The sequence below is a fragment of the Lycorma delicatula genome, chromosome 7 (assembly GCF_047948215.1).
Source record: "Lycorma delicatula isolate Av1 chromosome 7, ASM4794821v1, whole genome shotgun sequence".
In the NCBI taxonomy this organism is placed as follows: domain Eukaryota; kingdom Metazoa; phylum Arthropoda; class Insecta; order Hemiptera; family Fulgoridae; genus Lycorma; species Lycorma delicatula.
In genome coordinates this window covers 108,182,464-108,197,319 of record NC_134461.1, presented here as the reverse complement: position 1 = coordinate 108,197,319, position 14,856 = coordinate 108,182,464, and the positions used below count along the sequence as shown (strand labels likewise).

The 14,856-nt window shown below is 26.9% G+C and overlaps 1 protein-coding gene across 2 annotated transcripts in view; it reads left to right on the top strand.

Annotated features, from left to right (window-relative positions):
• The first annotated feature begins 2,386 nt into the window (after positions 1–2,386).
• The window catches only part of Naam (Nicotinamide amidase), a 60,322-nt gene continuing 47,852 nt past the window's right edge, over positions 2,387–14,856 (top strand). For both annotated transcript variants that reach the window (XM_075370659.1, XM_075370660.1), the window contains exons 1-2: positions 2,387–2,638; positions 6,221–6,350. In XM_075370659.1, the coding sequence (XP_075226774.1) occupies positions 2,577–2,638; positions 6,221–6,350 (192 nt within the window). In that variant the 5' untranslated portion in view covers positions 2,387–2,576. The remainder of the gene's footprint in view (positions 2,639–6,220; positions 6,351–14,856) is intronic.

Sequence of the window (14,856 nt, the reverse complement as noted above, 5' to 3'; positions counted from 1 at the left end):
GAAATGTGTAGCTGTCAATGGTGACTACATGGAAAAATCAGTGTAAGATTTTGTAGCAAATTAAATGTACTTTTATGCTATATTTGTTTCATTTGGCCATCTCTTCTCATATATGAGGGACTGTATATTACATTTCATTCAGTTCTCGTATTATGTAATTAATAATTATTTCGTAAATTTCAGTAATGTGGTGTACTTTAGGCCATGTAATTCGATGGAATAAAGAGTAAATTGAATGAGTAATCAGAACTATTTTAAATGTAGATATCTGTCAGTTTTATAATGTTGATGGTCTGGTTAAGTTGATCCAATAAAGTGAAATGATTATTGAATTAGATAAATTCATTCTAGTTAACCTAATGATTTTTAGGTTTTAATTTATTTAATATTGAGCGAATTTAATATTTATTTTAATTTATATAAAAATGATAGTTAAGATTTCCAGTATTACTCTTTGATGAAAACTCCTGCTTTTAGATTGAAAGTTGGGTGTAAAGTTCTGATGTCTAACAAGGGTTAAAGACTATCAGAACTTTACTAGGGTTTTTTTAACAAGGGTTAGACTATCAAAATATATTAGGGATCTTTAATAAGGGTTAAAGACTATCAAAATATTCTGAAGCTGTAGTAAATGAAACAGCACTAATTAACCCAATCAAATCTTAGAAACTATAATTATTACTCATCGTAATAATAATTAAATGTCCTGAGTAAGGATATAAGCATAGTTTTTATGTTTTTGAAAGAAAAAGCCAATAAAAGTTTTAAATTATTTCGGTGACTGAAACCCAAGAAAGGGCCACACAAGTTATAGGAGTGTAAGTACAACATATATCAACAAATAACTGCAGTCTGTGTTAGAAGCAGATTATAAACATCAGAATACTGCATTCTTTAAAATATTTGGCCAGAGTAAACAGGGTTATCATGATGAAATACACAGTAGCAATTGTTTGAAGTAGATGGTCGCAAAACTACTTCCCAACATGGAACCTAATTCTTTAATTATTACTGATAATGCATTGTACCTCAATATCCAGTTTTGAAAAGCTCCCAATTCAAACAACATGCAAGTAGAAATGTTTTATTGGTTATACAAAAAAGTTAAGTTTGATGAAGCCTCCGGTTGCATTTCTTAGTAAAACCAAATAAATTGATGTGTTCATTATTTAGTGAATGATATTGGAAATGATGTGCTACAACTGCCATACATTCTGATTTAAATGCAATTGAACTAATTTGGACATATGTAAAAAAGTAGATCGTGAAATAATTTTGAATAACAAAACATATGGCTAGAAGAAATGAGTGTGATGAGTCCAGTTTCTGAATTCAGCTAGATGAAGAAACTTCAACAGAAGTTAGAAGTTAATGATAGATGACTGCTTTGATTACATTATTATTAATTTAAACAAAGTATATAGTAAATCATTTGATCACTGAGTGGAGTAGAAAAACTAGTTAGTTACTTTAAATGAATTCTTGTAAAAATTGTTACTATAAAGAATTTATTTTTCAGTAACTGTTAGTTTTAGTTTGAAACAAATAACTCCACATTTACACCAATCTTTTGTAAATTGTTACCAAAATCATGGCCTGTATTAATAATAAAGTGGACTTAACTGACTATGATAGAACAAAAAAATTTAACTATAATGAAATTTTAGAGTACAAAATAAATAACTACTGATTATCAACATAGCAATAACAACATAAATTTATGTCATGATTAATATAATATATAATTGAAATAAAATTTATTTATAATTGAAATTAAACTAATAAAATCCATAATCTCATTCAGATAGGAATGTTTTTCGCATGAATGGTGAAGTATTAGAAAAAATAAATAAAACTGTTGCTGCATAATATACATAAAATGGACAAAACTTTTCATTTATCTATAATCTATTCTGATTCTTAAAAGAAGAAAACGTAGAATGAATTTCATTCTCCTTTATCTAGTTTTGCAATGCCTAACATGCAAAGTAAAAATAAATTTAATATTAATTTTTTTGTGAGCTAACTCAAAACACTTAATATTAATAAAAATTCCGATATTTGTTAAGTAGTAATGATGACATGTTTGGCGATTGTTAAGTTATTCACTTTTTTAAAGTACAGGATTATAACCAATTATAGTTACTGTTTTTCAATATAAAATGTTCATTTCCATACAAAAGATAAAGTACAGAATGTTCAGTATATGTTGCAATGTATGTTTATTATTCTTTTATGTGGTGCCGTAATACATCGAACTGCAGTGCCGTTTTGAATTATGCGCTTCAATATGGTTCTTTTTATACGTTGCTTCATGTTGAAAGCGCCATCTGCGCGTGTATCTCTGTTAACAATCATTTGAGTCATATAAACGGTCGCTATTGATTATCAAGTGCAAGTAACGTCGTCTGTACAGTGTACAATCCGCATTGAATCTGCATTACGACACTTTTTGACTGACAGTCTTATGTGGTTCAATTTCTCGCGTGATCAGCCCGAATGAACTTCAAATTGTGTAGTTAGCGTACTGTTGTGTTTATTTTTATTTTGTTTTGTAAGCGTTTTTAAAAATTTCAATGAGCGTTGAAGAAACATTCGAAGATATGGATGCATGTTTTTCAGCGTTTGATAAAGATGGGTAAGCTATATCTAATTTCACATTTATTTTATTTGAGTTATTTATTTTTTTGTATTGAATGGTGGTATTACTTATATTAGTTAATTATCATGTACCCGCACAATAACCTAATTTTTACAAAGTAAACGTGTTTTGCATGGACACAAGTTCTTGTATTTTTCATAACAATTATTGGGACATGCTAAAATTATAAACAGTAAACATTTAAAATCATTTATAATTGATGTTGTACCTGAATTTTAGATTTTACATTTAAGTTAGCATCAGTTTTAGTTTAGTAAAGTTCGTTAAAAGCTGTTAATGAGCGGCTTCTTTTCAAGCCGGTTAGCTGATTTTGAGTCGCATTGAATATAGAATAACAGTTTTTTCGAATCTTCTCTAACGATTGGCTTGCGTGATGAATGTTTTCAAGTGATTTAGCAAGTTTAACAAAGTCGTCCCTTTTATAGTTTTATGTAATTGTAGGGGTTTATTGTTGAAATTAGTATTTTTATACATTGTGAAGGTGTAATGGTGCTAACTTATCTATGATTTCTTTTTTCCCTTACCATACTTAATACACAAATGCATTAGTAAGATTCTATATTTCTGCTAGTAATTAGAGGTTCAAGATGCTGAAAATGATTTTCCTAATTTAAACGTCTAGGTTTTACAGGTGTATATTTTAAAGGTATACTCGTTCTGTTAATTTGTATGAACTTTATTTGTAGTTTGTTATTTCAGTATCACATTGATGTTTAAAAGGCTATATTTCTCTGTTCTTCTTGTTATATTATAATTGCTGCCTATGTAAAGTACAAGTTTATTGATAAAACTATTTATCAGTATACTGAAGAACCTGATTTAATTCCCTGCTTGGATTTGGAATTTTTTTCAATCAGATCATCATGTGTTACTGTTAGAAAGAATGTAGGCTTATGGAGTGTATAATTTAGACCTATATTAATTTAATGCCTTGTTTATTTTTACTGTTACTTCCTTCATTATAACTCAATGTTTTTTCAAGTATTTTTCATGTTCTCAAATCTTGCATCCTTAATTTAACATTCTTCCTGACATGCCGATTGATGAAATTTTGCACAGTTACTAATGTTGGGTGACAATACAATATTCCATTATTACTTTTGCAAACATCCCTCCTCATACGGGAGTAAATTAAGGATGCAGGTGTAAAAAATTGCAAAATGGCTATGCAGGGTTTTAAATCCAAATTAACCTATAATTAAACTTGTACGATAATAATTTGATTAATGTATGACTAAAAAGTTTAAATATAGGTATGATTTATTTCTGTTTAAGTGTGAATCCTTGAAAATAAACTGCAAATTAGTTACATTTTGTCTTTCTTGTTAATTTTGTCTTTCTTTTCAACATTTATATTTCAGGATGTGATGAACCTTGCAAAACATGAAACCTCTTCACAACAAATTATTATTCTGACTTAAATAATTTTTTGCTGTGGGAAAAAACAGTTTGTCAGATCATTCCTTAAATAACGGTTGACATCCAGTCACTTTTATAGAGGAGAGTATTTTACTGTTTTATTTTGTGAGATACAGATAGCTGTGACTGTTCTTTTGCCTAGTGATATTTTATTTTCAACTTAAAATAGTACATCAGTCATAATGTAATTTACAATAGCATTTGCTTTTCACTCTTTTTAATGTAAATGTAAATTTATAGATTATGTTTATCAGTATAATGAAATATGGTAACATTTCTTTTATATTAAAAATTATTATCTTGCTTCCTAAATTGTGTAGAAGTTGTGCTGGCAATTTGAAGAAGATTTCCTGAGAAATTCATTGCAGTTTGTAGTAAATTCACTGTAGCTCCATCTACAATAAAGAAGGTAGTTCAGCATAGGAAAGGTCTTACGGATGTACAATTTACAATTAATTTGAAAATGAGCCATTAATAATTAAACAAAACAAATCATTCTTTAAACAAATCCTAACCTACTCAAGGGCATTTGTATGTGTCTGTGCGTGTCCGTCTCCATTAGCTTAGCACCGGAATGTACCGATCACTAGCTGAAAATCCCGATTCGTTAGTACATGTGGTGGTCAGGTGTACACTATTACTATATATCAATATATATGTGGAATATATATTAATAATATACTCCCTTCATTTATGTGATTATTTTTCTTCATAAAATAATAAACTGTAACCAAAAAGTAGGCACCGGAATTTACCGATCACAGGTAGAAATCCTGATTCGTTAGTATCAATTTTTAGGGTTAAATTTCTAATTTAAGTTTCGTTACATCAGTTTTTATCATTCAAAAGAAAATATTCTTATAGAAGTGATAATCAATTTTGGACACCTAATAATCCCATTCCGAGACGCCGCCTGCCAGGGCTTAGCTGCAGAGGGCGTGCCCACGGCACGTCTGCAGCTAGTGTTTAATATAAATCGAATAAAAACTTTTTTTTTTATAAAAAACATTAATTGCAGAAACTTACTGTTTCCCTTTTATCCCATAATTATGTACCTTCAATTACCAAAAATTGCCCACCTAAAATTTTTTATTGCCTTATAAAACAATATTAAATGAATTGTCATTATTATTGATTTTTAACTAACAAGTTACTTTGAATCAAAAGTATTTATCATGATGGAATTAAAAGAAAGAGGTTTCTTTTAATCACTTTAAGGCTCTTTTTTTAACTTAAAAATTTAGCAGATTGTAATGAACAGATTAAGGAGAGAGAAAGAATTCTTTTGGGTCACTAACGAAGTCATCAGAATTTACATGTTAGGTATTAGAACACAAAACCTATAATAATTGACCAGTCTTAACAGCTATTAAAATATATTCAAATGTAAAAAAAAAATTAAAGAACAGTTTAGCAAAGAAGGATTATGGCCTCCATAATACGTAACTCCATTTTTCATTTTTTGAGCATTTTTAATTGAAATTTAGTAACGGAACTTGCTGAATATCATGTTTAGCTAGATCTTAAACACTGTTTTACCATACAATCAGTACAGTTAGTTCAATGCCATCAATACGCAATGAGAGTTCTACTTATGATAAAATTTCTAATTTGTTTTTTGCTGATTAGCTTGCTACAGATATAAAGCCTACAGATAGATATAGAGAGATATAGAGCCTACAGATATCTAGTGCAGCGTTTTTGATTTAGAGTTTGTAAGCAGCAGGGGTTCCTTGTTTATGTAATGAATGTATATATATATATATATATATATATATATATATATATATATATATATATATATATATATATATATACATTCTGATATCAATTCAGTGTCAGGTGGGAATTTTAGTTGTTTATTAGAGTCCAATGACAGAAGTCTGACAAGGAACCATTGTTATTAAAATAAAATTGGTCTAGTCAGTAACCTCAAATTGTTTACCAGATTCTAAGACGAGCACTAGCTCTTTCTGCCATTTTGACATTGAGATGTGTAATTAATATGGGTATAACGATTACTGTAATGGGTATATTGTTGATATTGAACGTTTGTGACTGTTTCTTGCTCATTAAAGAATGTTTTAATGATATATTGTAATATTACTTAAAATGCCGATTTTTTTTTCCCCCCCACAGAGATGGATATTTGAACTTGGCTGAATTTGAATGCATTTGCCGAGCGTTGTTCCGAAGTGATAGAGGAAAAATTTATGGTCTTGAACCTGACAGATTACAAGAGGTTTTTGATATATTTGATACTGATAAGGTCAGTTTAAATTAATCATTTAAAGTTTGTTCTTTTTATCTCTAGTTATGATTGTTGCATGCTGTTATTTAAATCTTATGAAGTATCTGGCAGACAAGTTTTTAAAAATGTTTAGAGTTTATAATAGTTTTATGTTGTTATCAGTGTAAATATTTTAATCTGTTATTCAAATTAATCAATTGCTTAGTAGGGGTCAGTTAATAGGTATGATTTATAGATATTATATAATTTGTAATTAATTAATCTTATCAAACCGTATCTCAATCCATTTCAAAGTAGCAGCCACGTAAACATTTTAACTGTAATATCTTTACAACCGCTGGTTTATTAACAAACAAATGTTGAACGTTTTATGACATAGAAAACTACACCTTATTTATTCAAATCCATTCTTAAATAATAAAGTTATGGCAAATATTCTTGAAGTGAGTCATTCTAGATTAAAAAACCAATTTTCATTTCCTTCCGAATAAAATTAAATAACATAATCTTAAATGGAATAATTTTATTAATGTTACATAAAATAATTTTAATAATTTAATAATATTGAAAATATTATAATAAAATAAGATATTATTGAAATCATGAAAATATAGTAAGTAAATTTAATATTAATAAATAATTTGCATTAAAACAGATATTGTAATTAACTTTAGGCTGTTTTTCTTTGCTATTGACTAAGTGACTGCAGTGATCTGAGCTATACAAGTTAATTCATTTTTTTTTATCATTATCTTATTCACAATGAGAGGTGATATCAATCACTTTTATACTAACTCTCTGACTCACTTAAAAGCACTGTGTATTCTTGATGTAAACATATATATATATGTTATATATGTATGTATATAACTGTATATATATATATATACACAGTTTGTGTATGTCTAAATTATCATATTAAAAAAAATTTTTTTAAAAGTCATAGAATAAAAAAAATATCAAAAAACAGTTTTAATAGCAATAGGTTTATCACAAATATATTGATTAAATTAAATTATCAGACTAATTAGGTTTATCCAGATAGTAATAATTGAATCCACTTCACTGTTAATAAACCACTTTAAAAGTACCTCCTTTAGTAATGATGTGAGGTAATGAAAAATTGGTATAATGTGAAGTAACAAGTAATACGATTAAAAGACTTTTAGAGTAAGAACAGAGTAAAATACATTTCATTATTTTTTTAAATTCTAGTTGAATATATTTGTGAAACTTTAATGTTTGTTACAGTTACTTGTTTTAATTACACAAGTATTATACAGGTTTTTTTTAACAAGTAGTTAAACTTTTGTAAACAGCTATAAGAGTTTAGTTATTTGAATTGTAAACATTTACTTTAAAATAGTATTAATTTGAAGTGTGCTTATGAAATTTTGGGTTTCAAATGTTGTGTATTTTACAGTTAATTAATGTTAAAGTAAATACATGACTGTATTTCCATTTCAGTTGTACATATATAAACAGAATTATATCTTATAATCCGATATTATATGTGTTGAAAAAAAGATTACTATACTTCATTTCATTTCTATTTAAAATAAAATATATAAGTAAACAAAGTTCATTTAAAATATAAATCTACTTTATTTGGTTATTAGGAACATAAGCAACTGGGGAAATATTGATATTTCGTTATCAGCCTTGTACTAGCACTGTTCTGTTCTCGATTGGAATGTTACATGCAGGTGGTTAGAGACAGGGTGAATGATTTATGTTCTTTTTGGGTTGCTGTTGTGATTAATTACTTTGTACAATATGTTTATAATGTATATTGTATAATTCATTTATTGACGGTTGATTTTAACTTTAAAAAGAAATTGAGTATAAAAAAATTGTTCATATATTTGTTCTAAAAATATAAATATGTCTGTGAGGTCTGACAATAAAGTTCTGTAATAAAATACTGAAAGTTTTTAAATTACTGAGGTAACAGTAATAAAATTACTGCCTACGTCATTACAGAGCAACTTTGTGAAATGACCTTCCGACCTGTTTTCATATTTATTAATCTTAGTTTTTAGAAGTAATATCAGATATAAGCCCAATAGCTTTGTCTTTTCATTAGAAATGAATTTTATATCTTGTGAAATATGACAAATCTGGCAGGAATTCAAGCATGGAGTATTCTGGAACTCTTCTATAATTGCCTACATTATTTTAAAAAATTAAACATTTAAGACTGAAAATTTATATATTTATAAAATGTTCATACACGTGCACGCGCACTACTAGATGAATGTTACAATAAAAACTTAACATATATTTCTGTGTGGGAATTATAAAAAAACAATAGTATTCATTTGAGTAAAGTCGTAAGAAAAAAAATTGTATGTTTTAATATAAAAACTTAACATATATTTCTGTGTGGGAATTATAAAAAAACAATAGTATTCATTTGAGTAAAGTCTTAAGAAAAAAAATTGTATGTTTTAATATAAAAATGTTACTTTAAATTTGGAAAATAATTTTTGATTATTTATTTATTCAGAATTTTGTAGTAATGTTTTTTATTATTTTTATTATGTAATGTAGTGTTTGAATAATAAACAAAGAATACATGTAACTACAGTTAATAAAGTATACAACAAATTATGTTTTAATATCATAAAATAATTAATATACTAGTCATATATAAATTTTTTTTCATTTGAATAATGTAATTCTAAAAATTCATAAACACAATATAATATTTATATTGTGTTTAGAATTTGCATTATATTAATTAATATTTTTACATTAACAGACATTAGATGTGCTTGTGTTTATTTTGTTGTCAATAGAAAAACCCTATCAACAGTAAAACAAAAAAAAAAGTTTAGTTTCTACTTAAAATAAGTTTCTAATTGAACTGCTATAAGATTGTATCTGTTTAGTAAATCTGGTAGACCAGTGTTTTCCATTAATTTACAAAGGTATACCCTTCAATGAATTATAAAAAAAATTCACCACAATTGTGTTTTTATGTACTTAAAATCCCCTCACAGAAGCGTTGTTTAAGCAAGACAGTATAAATGAATTGCTAAAAGAAAAGTTTTTATTACCCCTAAGTGGAAAACTTTATAAATATATTTTAGTTTTTACAGTGTTGAGAAATTCTTTATTGATAAAACAATTTAAGATAGTAATAGGCACTAGTAACTGTTCAGACATTTATTTTAGTTTATTTGAAATATTGTTTGTTTTGTATATAATTTTTTATGTATTATTTATTCAGTTTTTATTAAGCAATTCAGTAGAAGCGTTTTAATTTACTAATCCTGCAGTTCATAAAAATTCTAGAATTTTCGGATAATTGTGAGTTTCTAATTTTCATGTGAACTTTTCATCACTTCTTTGTTGTCTAGTTCTTTGTTGACTGTGTTCTCTACTGTATTTATGTACAAGCTGTTTATATAGACGTTATTTATAAACATATATATATATATATATATATATATATATATATATATATATATATATATATGTTTATATATTTATTTTTTATGCTTTAGCTGCATTTTGGATTTAATGTTAAGACATCAGGTAGGAAACACAGTGCCACAGAGGTGTATCAGTAGAGTTACTATCATCAAACCAATCAAATATCAAGGTTGTAGTTGTAGGTTGTAATACTAAATGTCTCCTTATTTGTAGCAGATTAAGTAGGTACCTAGCTGAAAATCCTCAAAACACTGCTGGAAAAAAGGGATCAAGGATAAGACAAAAAGTGCCTATTGAGAAAGGAGTGGTCATCTTCACAGGTACTAGAAGTTGAGATAGGCAGTGCCACCTAGAAGGAGTACTTCAAGACACCTTCCAGACAGAGAATATCTCTTTAGCCAATAATTCCTTAGGAGATCTTGGTGTCATTACCAGAAATTGGAACAGACTTAATAATGAGCAATTTTATTATTACCAGCTCAAATATATGCTTTTTTAACTCAAAAGCCAATTAACTCAAGAAGCCAATTTAGTTTTTTTGAAGAAAAAACTTGCAAAATCCTGACTATAATTGTGTAGTATTTGGAAATATCAAAATAAGATAGTTTTGACAAATATTCACTGAAGATTGCTTAGCTAATATGAATGCTTAGCCAGCAGTTGTTTTTGTAGCTAAAGAAAGTTATCACAGTTGACAAAAAATAATTGGATTCCTCAAATGGAATGACAAAATTCTTTTGGGTATGGGGAGTTGGCAGTTCTCTATTATGCATTTTACTGCTTCATTTCACTGCATCATATTCTCAAAACCTGTAAAAATACAACCCAGATTATTGTCTTTTTTCCAAACCTTATTTGTTTCTCAATGGATGGGTTCTATTTTTAGTTGTGTTTCTGTGTAAAGCTCTGACAAGAAAGCACAACACAACAAATTCACAAGCCTTAGTGTTATATAAATATAAACTGTTCTCCTACAGTTGAGAAGAAAGAAGATCAGGCGTTACATAATAGATATCTCAGGTACTTGTTTAGCTTTTTGTTCAAACCATGCAGATGAAACTACCAAATCACTGAATACAATAAATAGTGGCTGCTTTGTTGGCTAGTAGAAGATGTATAGATGGAGTCAATGGCAGTTTGACAATTCTTATGGTACCTATCCAAGGATGAAAGATGGAAAAGAAGAGAGTAAAGGAATTGGATGATCAACCTATAGATCAGAGAAAGCCTGTGATTGGGATATAGTTTGCCAAGTTTACTTTCTTTTGCAAGTTCAAAATACACATGTATTCTATTAAATTATCTACATATGAATATAATTAACAATACCATGAGATATATTAGAACAGGAGATAATGCAAATAATTTATGTTATTAAATCTGAAGAAGCAATTCATCACTCAAAAAGAAACCTACAGCTTATATGAGAACAACTGTTAGATTATGTAATATCAATTCTTTTAGAATATATGGCTAAAACAATTTGTTACTGGTCAGTTATAATTGTTAGTAATTTTATGCATAAATTGGTTCATAATACTTGGAACATTTATGAAGTACTTAATTAAAAAATAAAAGATTTTAAAAATACTTATAAGCCTCTAGCCTGTATTGTGATGTTTATTGTTGTGAATCTAAAGTTAATTAAAATAGTGAGCAGTTAGAAATGATATTAATATAAAAACTAAACTTAAATTCTGCAAGTAAAATGTGAATAGTGGACTATGATATTGGAATAAAGATTAAGTATTTGTTGTACATATGATTATGAGTAAATCAACTTTTTCAATATTATAAAGGTTACGTAGTTTAGTTTTTTTTATGTAACATAATTATTCGATTATTATCAATGTAAGACAGTTATAATATATTGCAGGTTCATACTTTATATATTGCCTCTCCTTTGTATGTTTATTCATAATTATTGATGAAGTATTTTTTATCAGTTTTAATTTGTGTGCTTTAAAAATACTCTTAAATCCTAATGTCTAGACTTATTTTATTACGTAGATGAAATAGTAATGAAATACAACTTCTGTATTATATGGTTATATAAGATTTCTGTCAGTAATTGAAAGCAGCAATTGTAAATAACAGATATTTATTATAGATTATCAAGTATACTTTAAGATAAATGTTATTTATTTTTATATTGTAACTATTGCACTGGTGTCTATAAAAGCTTTCAGTTCTTCATTTTGATGAATGCGTTTGTAACCTCCAATCTTTGCTTTTCAGTAATCTTTTCCCTAGACAATCTTATGATAAATTATATAAAGCATCAATAGGCAAAAGTTACACTAGTGATAATTGCTCTCTGTGGATGTAATGTTATTCATTCATTACACAGCCAGCCCATGTAGGAGGGTAAAAGTGTTATTTGTAAGGCTGAATATTATCTTATGTATTTAGGAAAATAATGGAGCTCATGGTATTCCTTGCTTTTCCTTGTAAGCCTTAACTCCTTGCTTTTCCTTGTAAGCCTTAACTAAGATGCTTGTTTTTCCTAGAAATGATTACTGTATTTTCAGCCATAATTGCCTGAAAGTGTCAAAGTATCTGAAAGTGTTTGGTTATGGCAACTAACTGATATGAATAATCCTTATTGTACATATATTTTTTGGTGATACCAAATCCTGAATTCTGTATAAGTTTATTTTAGTTATTTGATTAAAATATTTACAATAGTTAACAGAGAAGATTTGTGTATTTATGAATTTTATGTGTGCAAACAGGAATAATATTTAAGTTAATAAGAGAACTGACTACTTATTAACTCTCTCATTACAGTCAATATTTACTAAATTCTATTAACACATCTACCTTCAAAAGTAAATAAAATATTTATTATAAAAGTAAATGAGGAAGGTCACTGCATATTTTCTTTATATAATAGGATTTTTTTAGATTACAAATAGCTACATGTTATAAATATGACAAAACTCTGTAAAATTTGTTTAACCACATTAGTTTGATGCTACACTTTAATGGATTTGAAACAGTTCTTTTTCTTTGTTTTTGAAAATGCATTAACTTAAGACAATTTTAAATTATTTTCCTACCCATTAAAATAAAGTGTACCAGTTTATGTTGGACTACCTGAAATATGTAATATAAACATATTAAGTGATGTTGATTAATGTAATAATCTTGGTTTATTTTTGTTTTTTTTTTCCAATAATGCAGTATGACATTAAGATTTTTTTAGAAATATTAGGCATTTTAAAGTTTTATTATATTTATTATAACTTATATTTGGATCACTTTGCTTCTGTCAATAAAGCTGTAATTAAATAAAAATAAACTTTTTTCAGTTGTTATGTGGTGATTTTAATCATTATTAACTTTAACATTCTATGGGAAACTGGTTTCCTGAGTTTTTACGCCACCAGCATTTTATTCATACTTATCCTTTTAAGATTTCTGAAATGTTATGCTTGGAAATTTCTGGGTACTGAAGAACTAGAAGATTTTAAGAAGAGTCAGCTTATCATAATTTCTAGTACCTAATGTTTGTTTTAAATTGCACACTAAATTAATTTCGGGGGGGGACAAGAGTTGTATGATTTTTAAAAATTTTTCTTTCAGTTGATATTGTGTATTGCATATTTGTATCTATATAATACAAGTTGTCAACAGACTTGCCTCTGATTTTTAAATCTTAACTTTCTATAACATGCACTTAGATACAACTTTTCAGAACTGAAATGCAAGAAAAGATTGTGAAAACTATGTCAAATAACACTGTTTATTACTTATATTATTGTTTTGTTATTTTATTGGTAAAGTTTATTTTTCAAGTCTTTTCCTATATATGCGTATAATGATTTATATTCTTTACATTTTGTCTGTGTGATGGTAAAAAGTAATTACAAATATCTTTAGAGGTAGAATGTTAATGCACAGAAAGTTCTGTGGTATTTTTTTAAAAATTCTAATAAACTGTTTTTCCCCGAAATTATTTTACGTATATCTACCTTTAGGGTTATAAATAGGCAACCTGATAAGAGAATGGCATAGCCATTCCAAAGAGTAACAAGCTTTTATAGCTTTATAGCTTTATAAGCTTTATAGCTTTTTAGTTCAGCTTATCTCTCAGATGCTTTACATATATTACATTTGTAAGAAAGACAAAGTAATAAATTATATCCCCGTTCTGTATGAAACAGAACATTATATATCTACTCCATTTAGTGGATAAAAGGATATAGGTTTTTACTGTAATTTCATTTTATTCTAGTTTTTTTTTTTACATTTCATTAGAAGATAAGGACAATTTTCTGTATTGCCGTTTCATGTCTTAGAAAAAATTTAGACAGAAGTTTCCTTTGTTAGGTGCATTCATGGATTAGTCTCGCTGTCAAATTCTTTGTAATTTCGTATTATATATTTAATAAAATGTGATACAGTGTTGGTATATATATATATATATATATATATATATATATATATATATGGTATATATTAAAAAACATTATATATATATATATATATATGTAGTATATATATAATATAATTGTATGAAATTTTGAATTAATTAAATTTTTATTATGTGTAATTATTATTTACATATATATATATATTTTTTAATCAAGTGTTTTATGATTGGTGAGTGACATCAGTTTTATATTAAAAGTATTATTTAGTAGCTGATTATTTATGTTTCTGTAATTTACATAGTTCATTTAACCTTGAACTGCTGCTGTACAACTATTTGTTACAAAGTGTAATTTCCATTTTATTTCTTTGAATTCACATAATTCAATCTAATTGTATTGTCAGTTGTTATGCAAATTACTCTTTTACAACTGAATTCACTCTTTATCAGTTTTATAAGTTACTATTAAATGTAAAACATCATATAACTGTATACATAAAGTTGATCGTATTTACAGTGCTCTATATATTTGCAGTCTTAAATTTTAGCAAATTTAGTATACATTTTTTTCTTTGTTAACTGTAAACTATTTCAACTAATAATTTTTGTTTTATTTTTCATTTTGTAACAGCCTTTGTAAGGGGAGTTGTCATTTTGGGATTTTTACAAAAGATAAAATAAAGTTACTGCTTTTTCTAAGTTTAT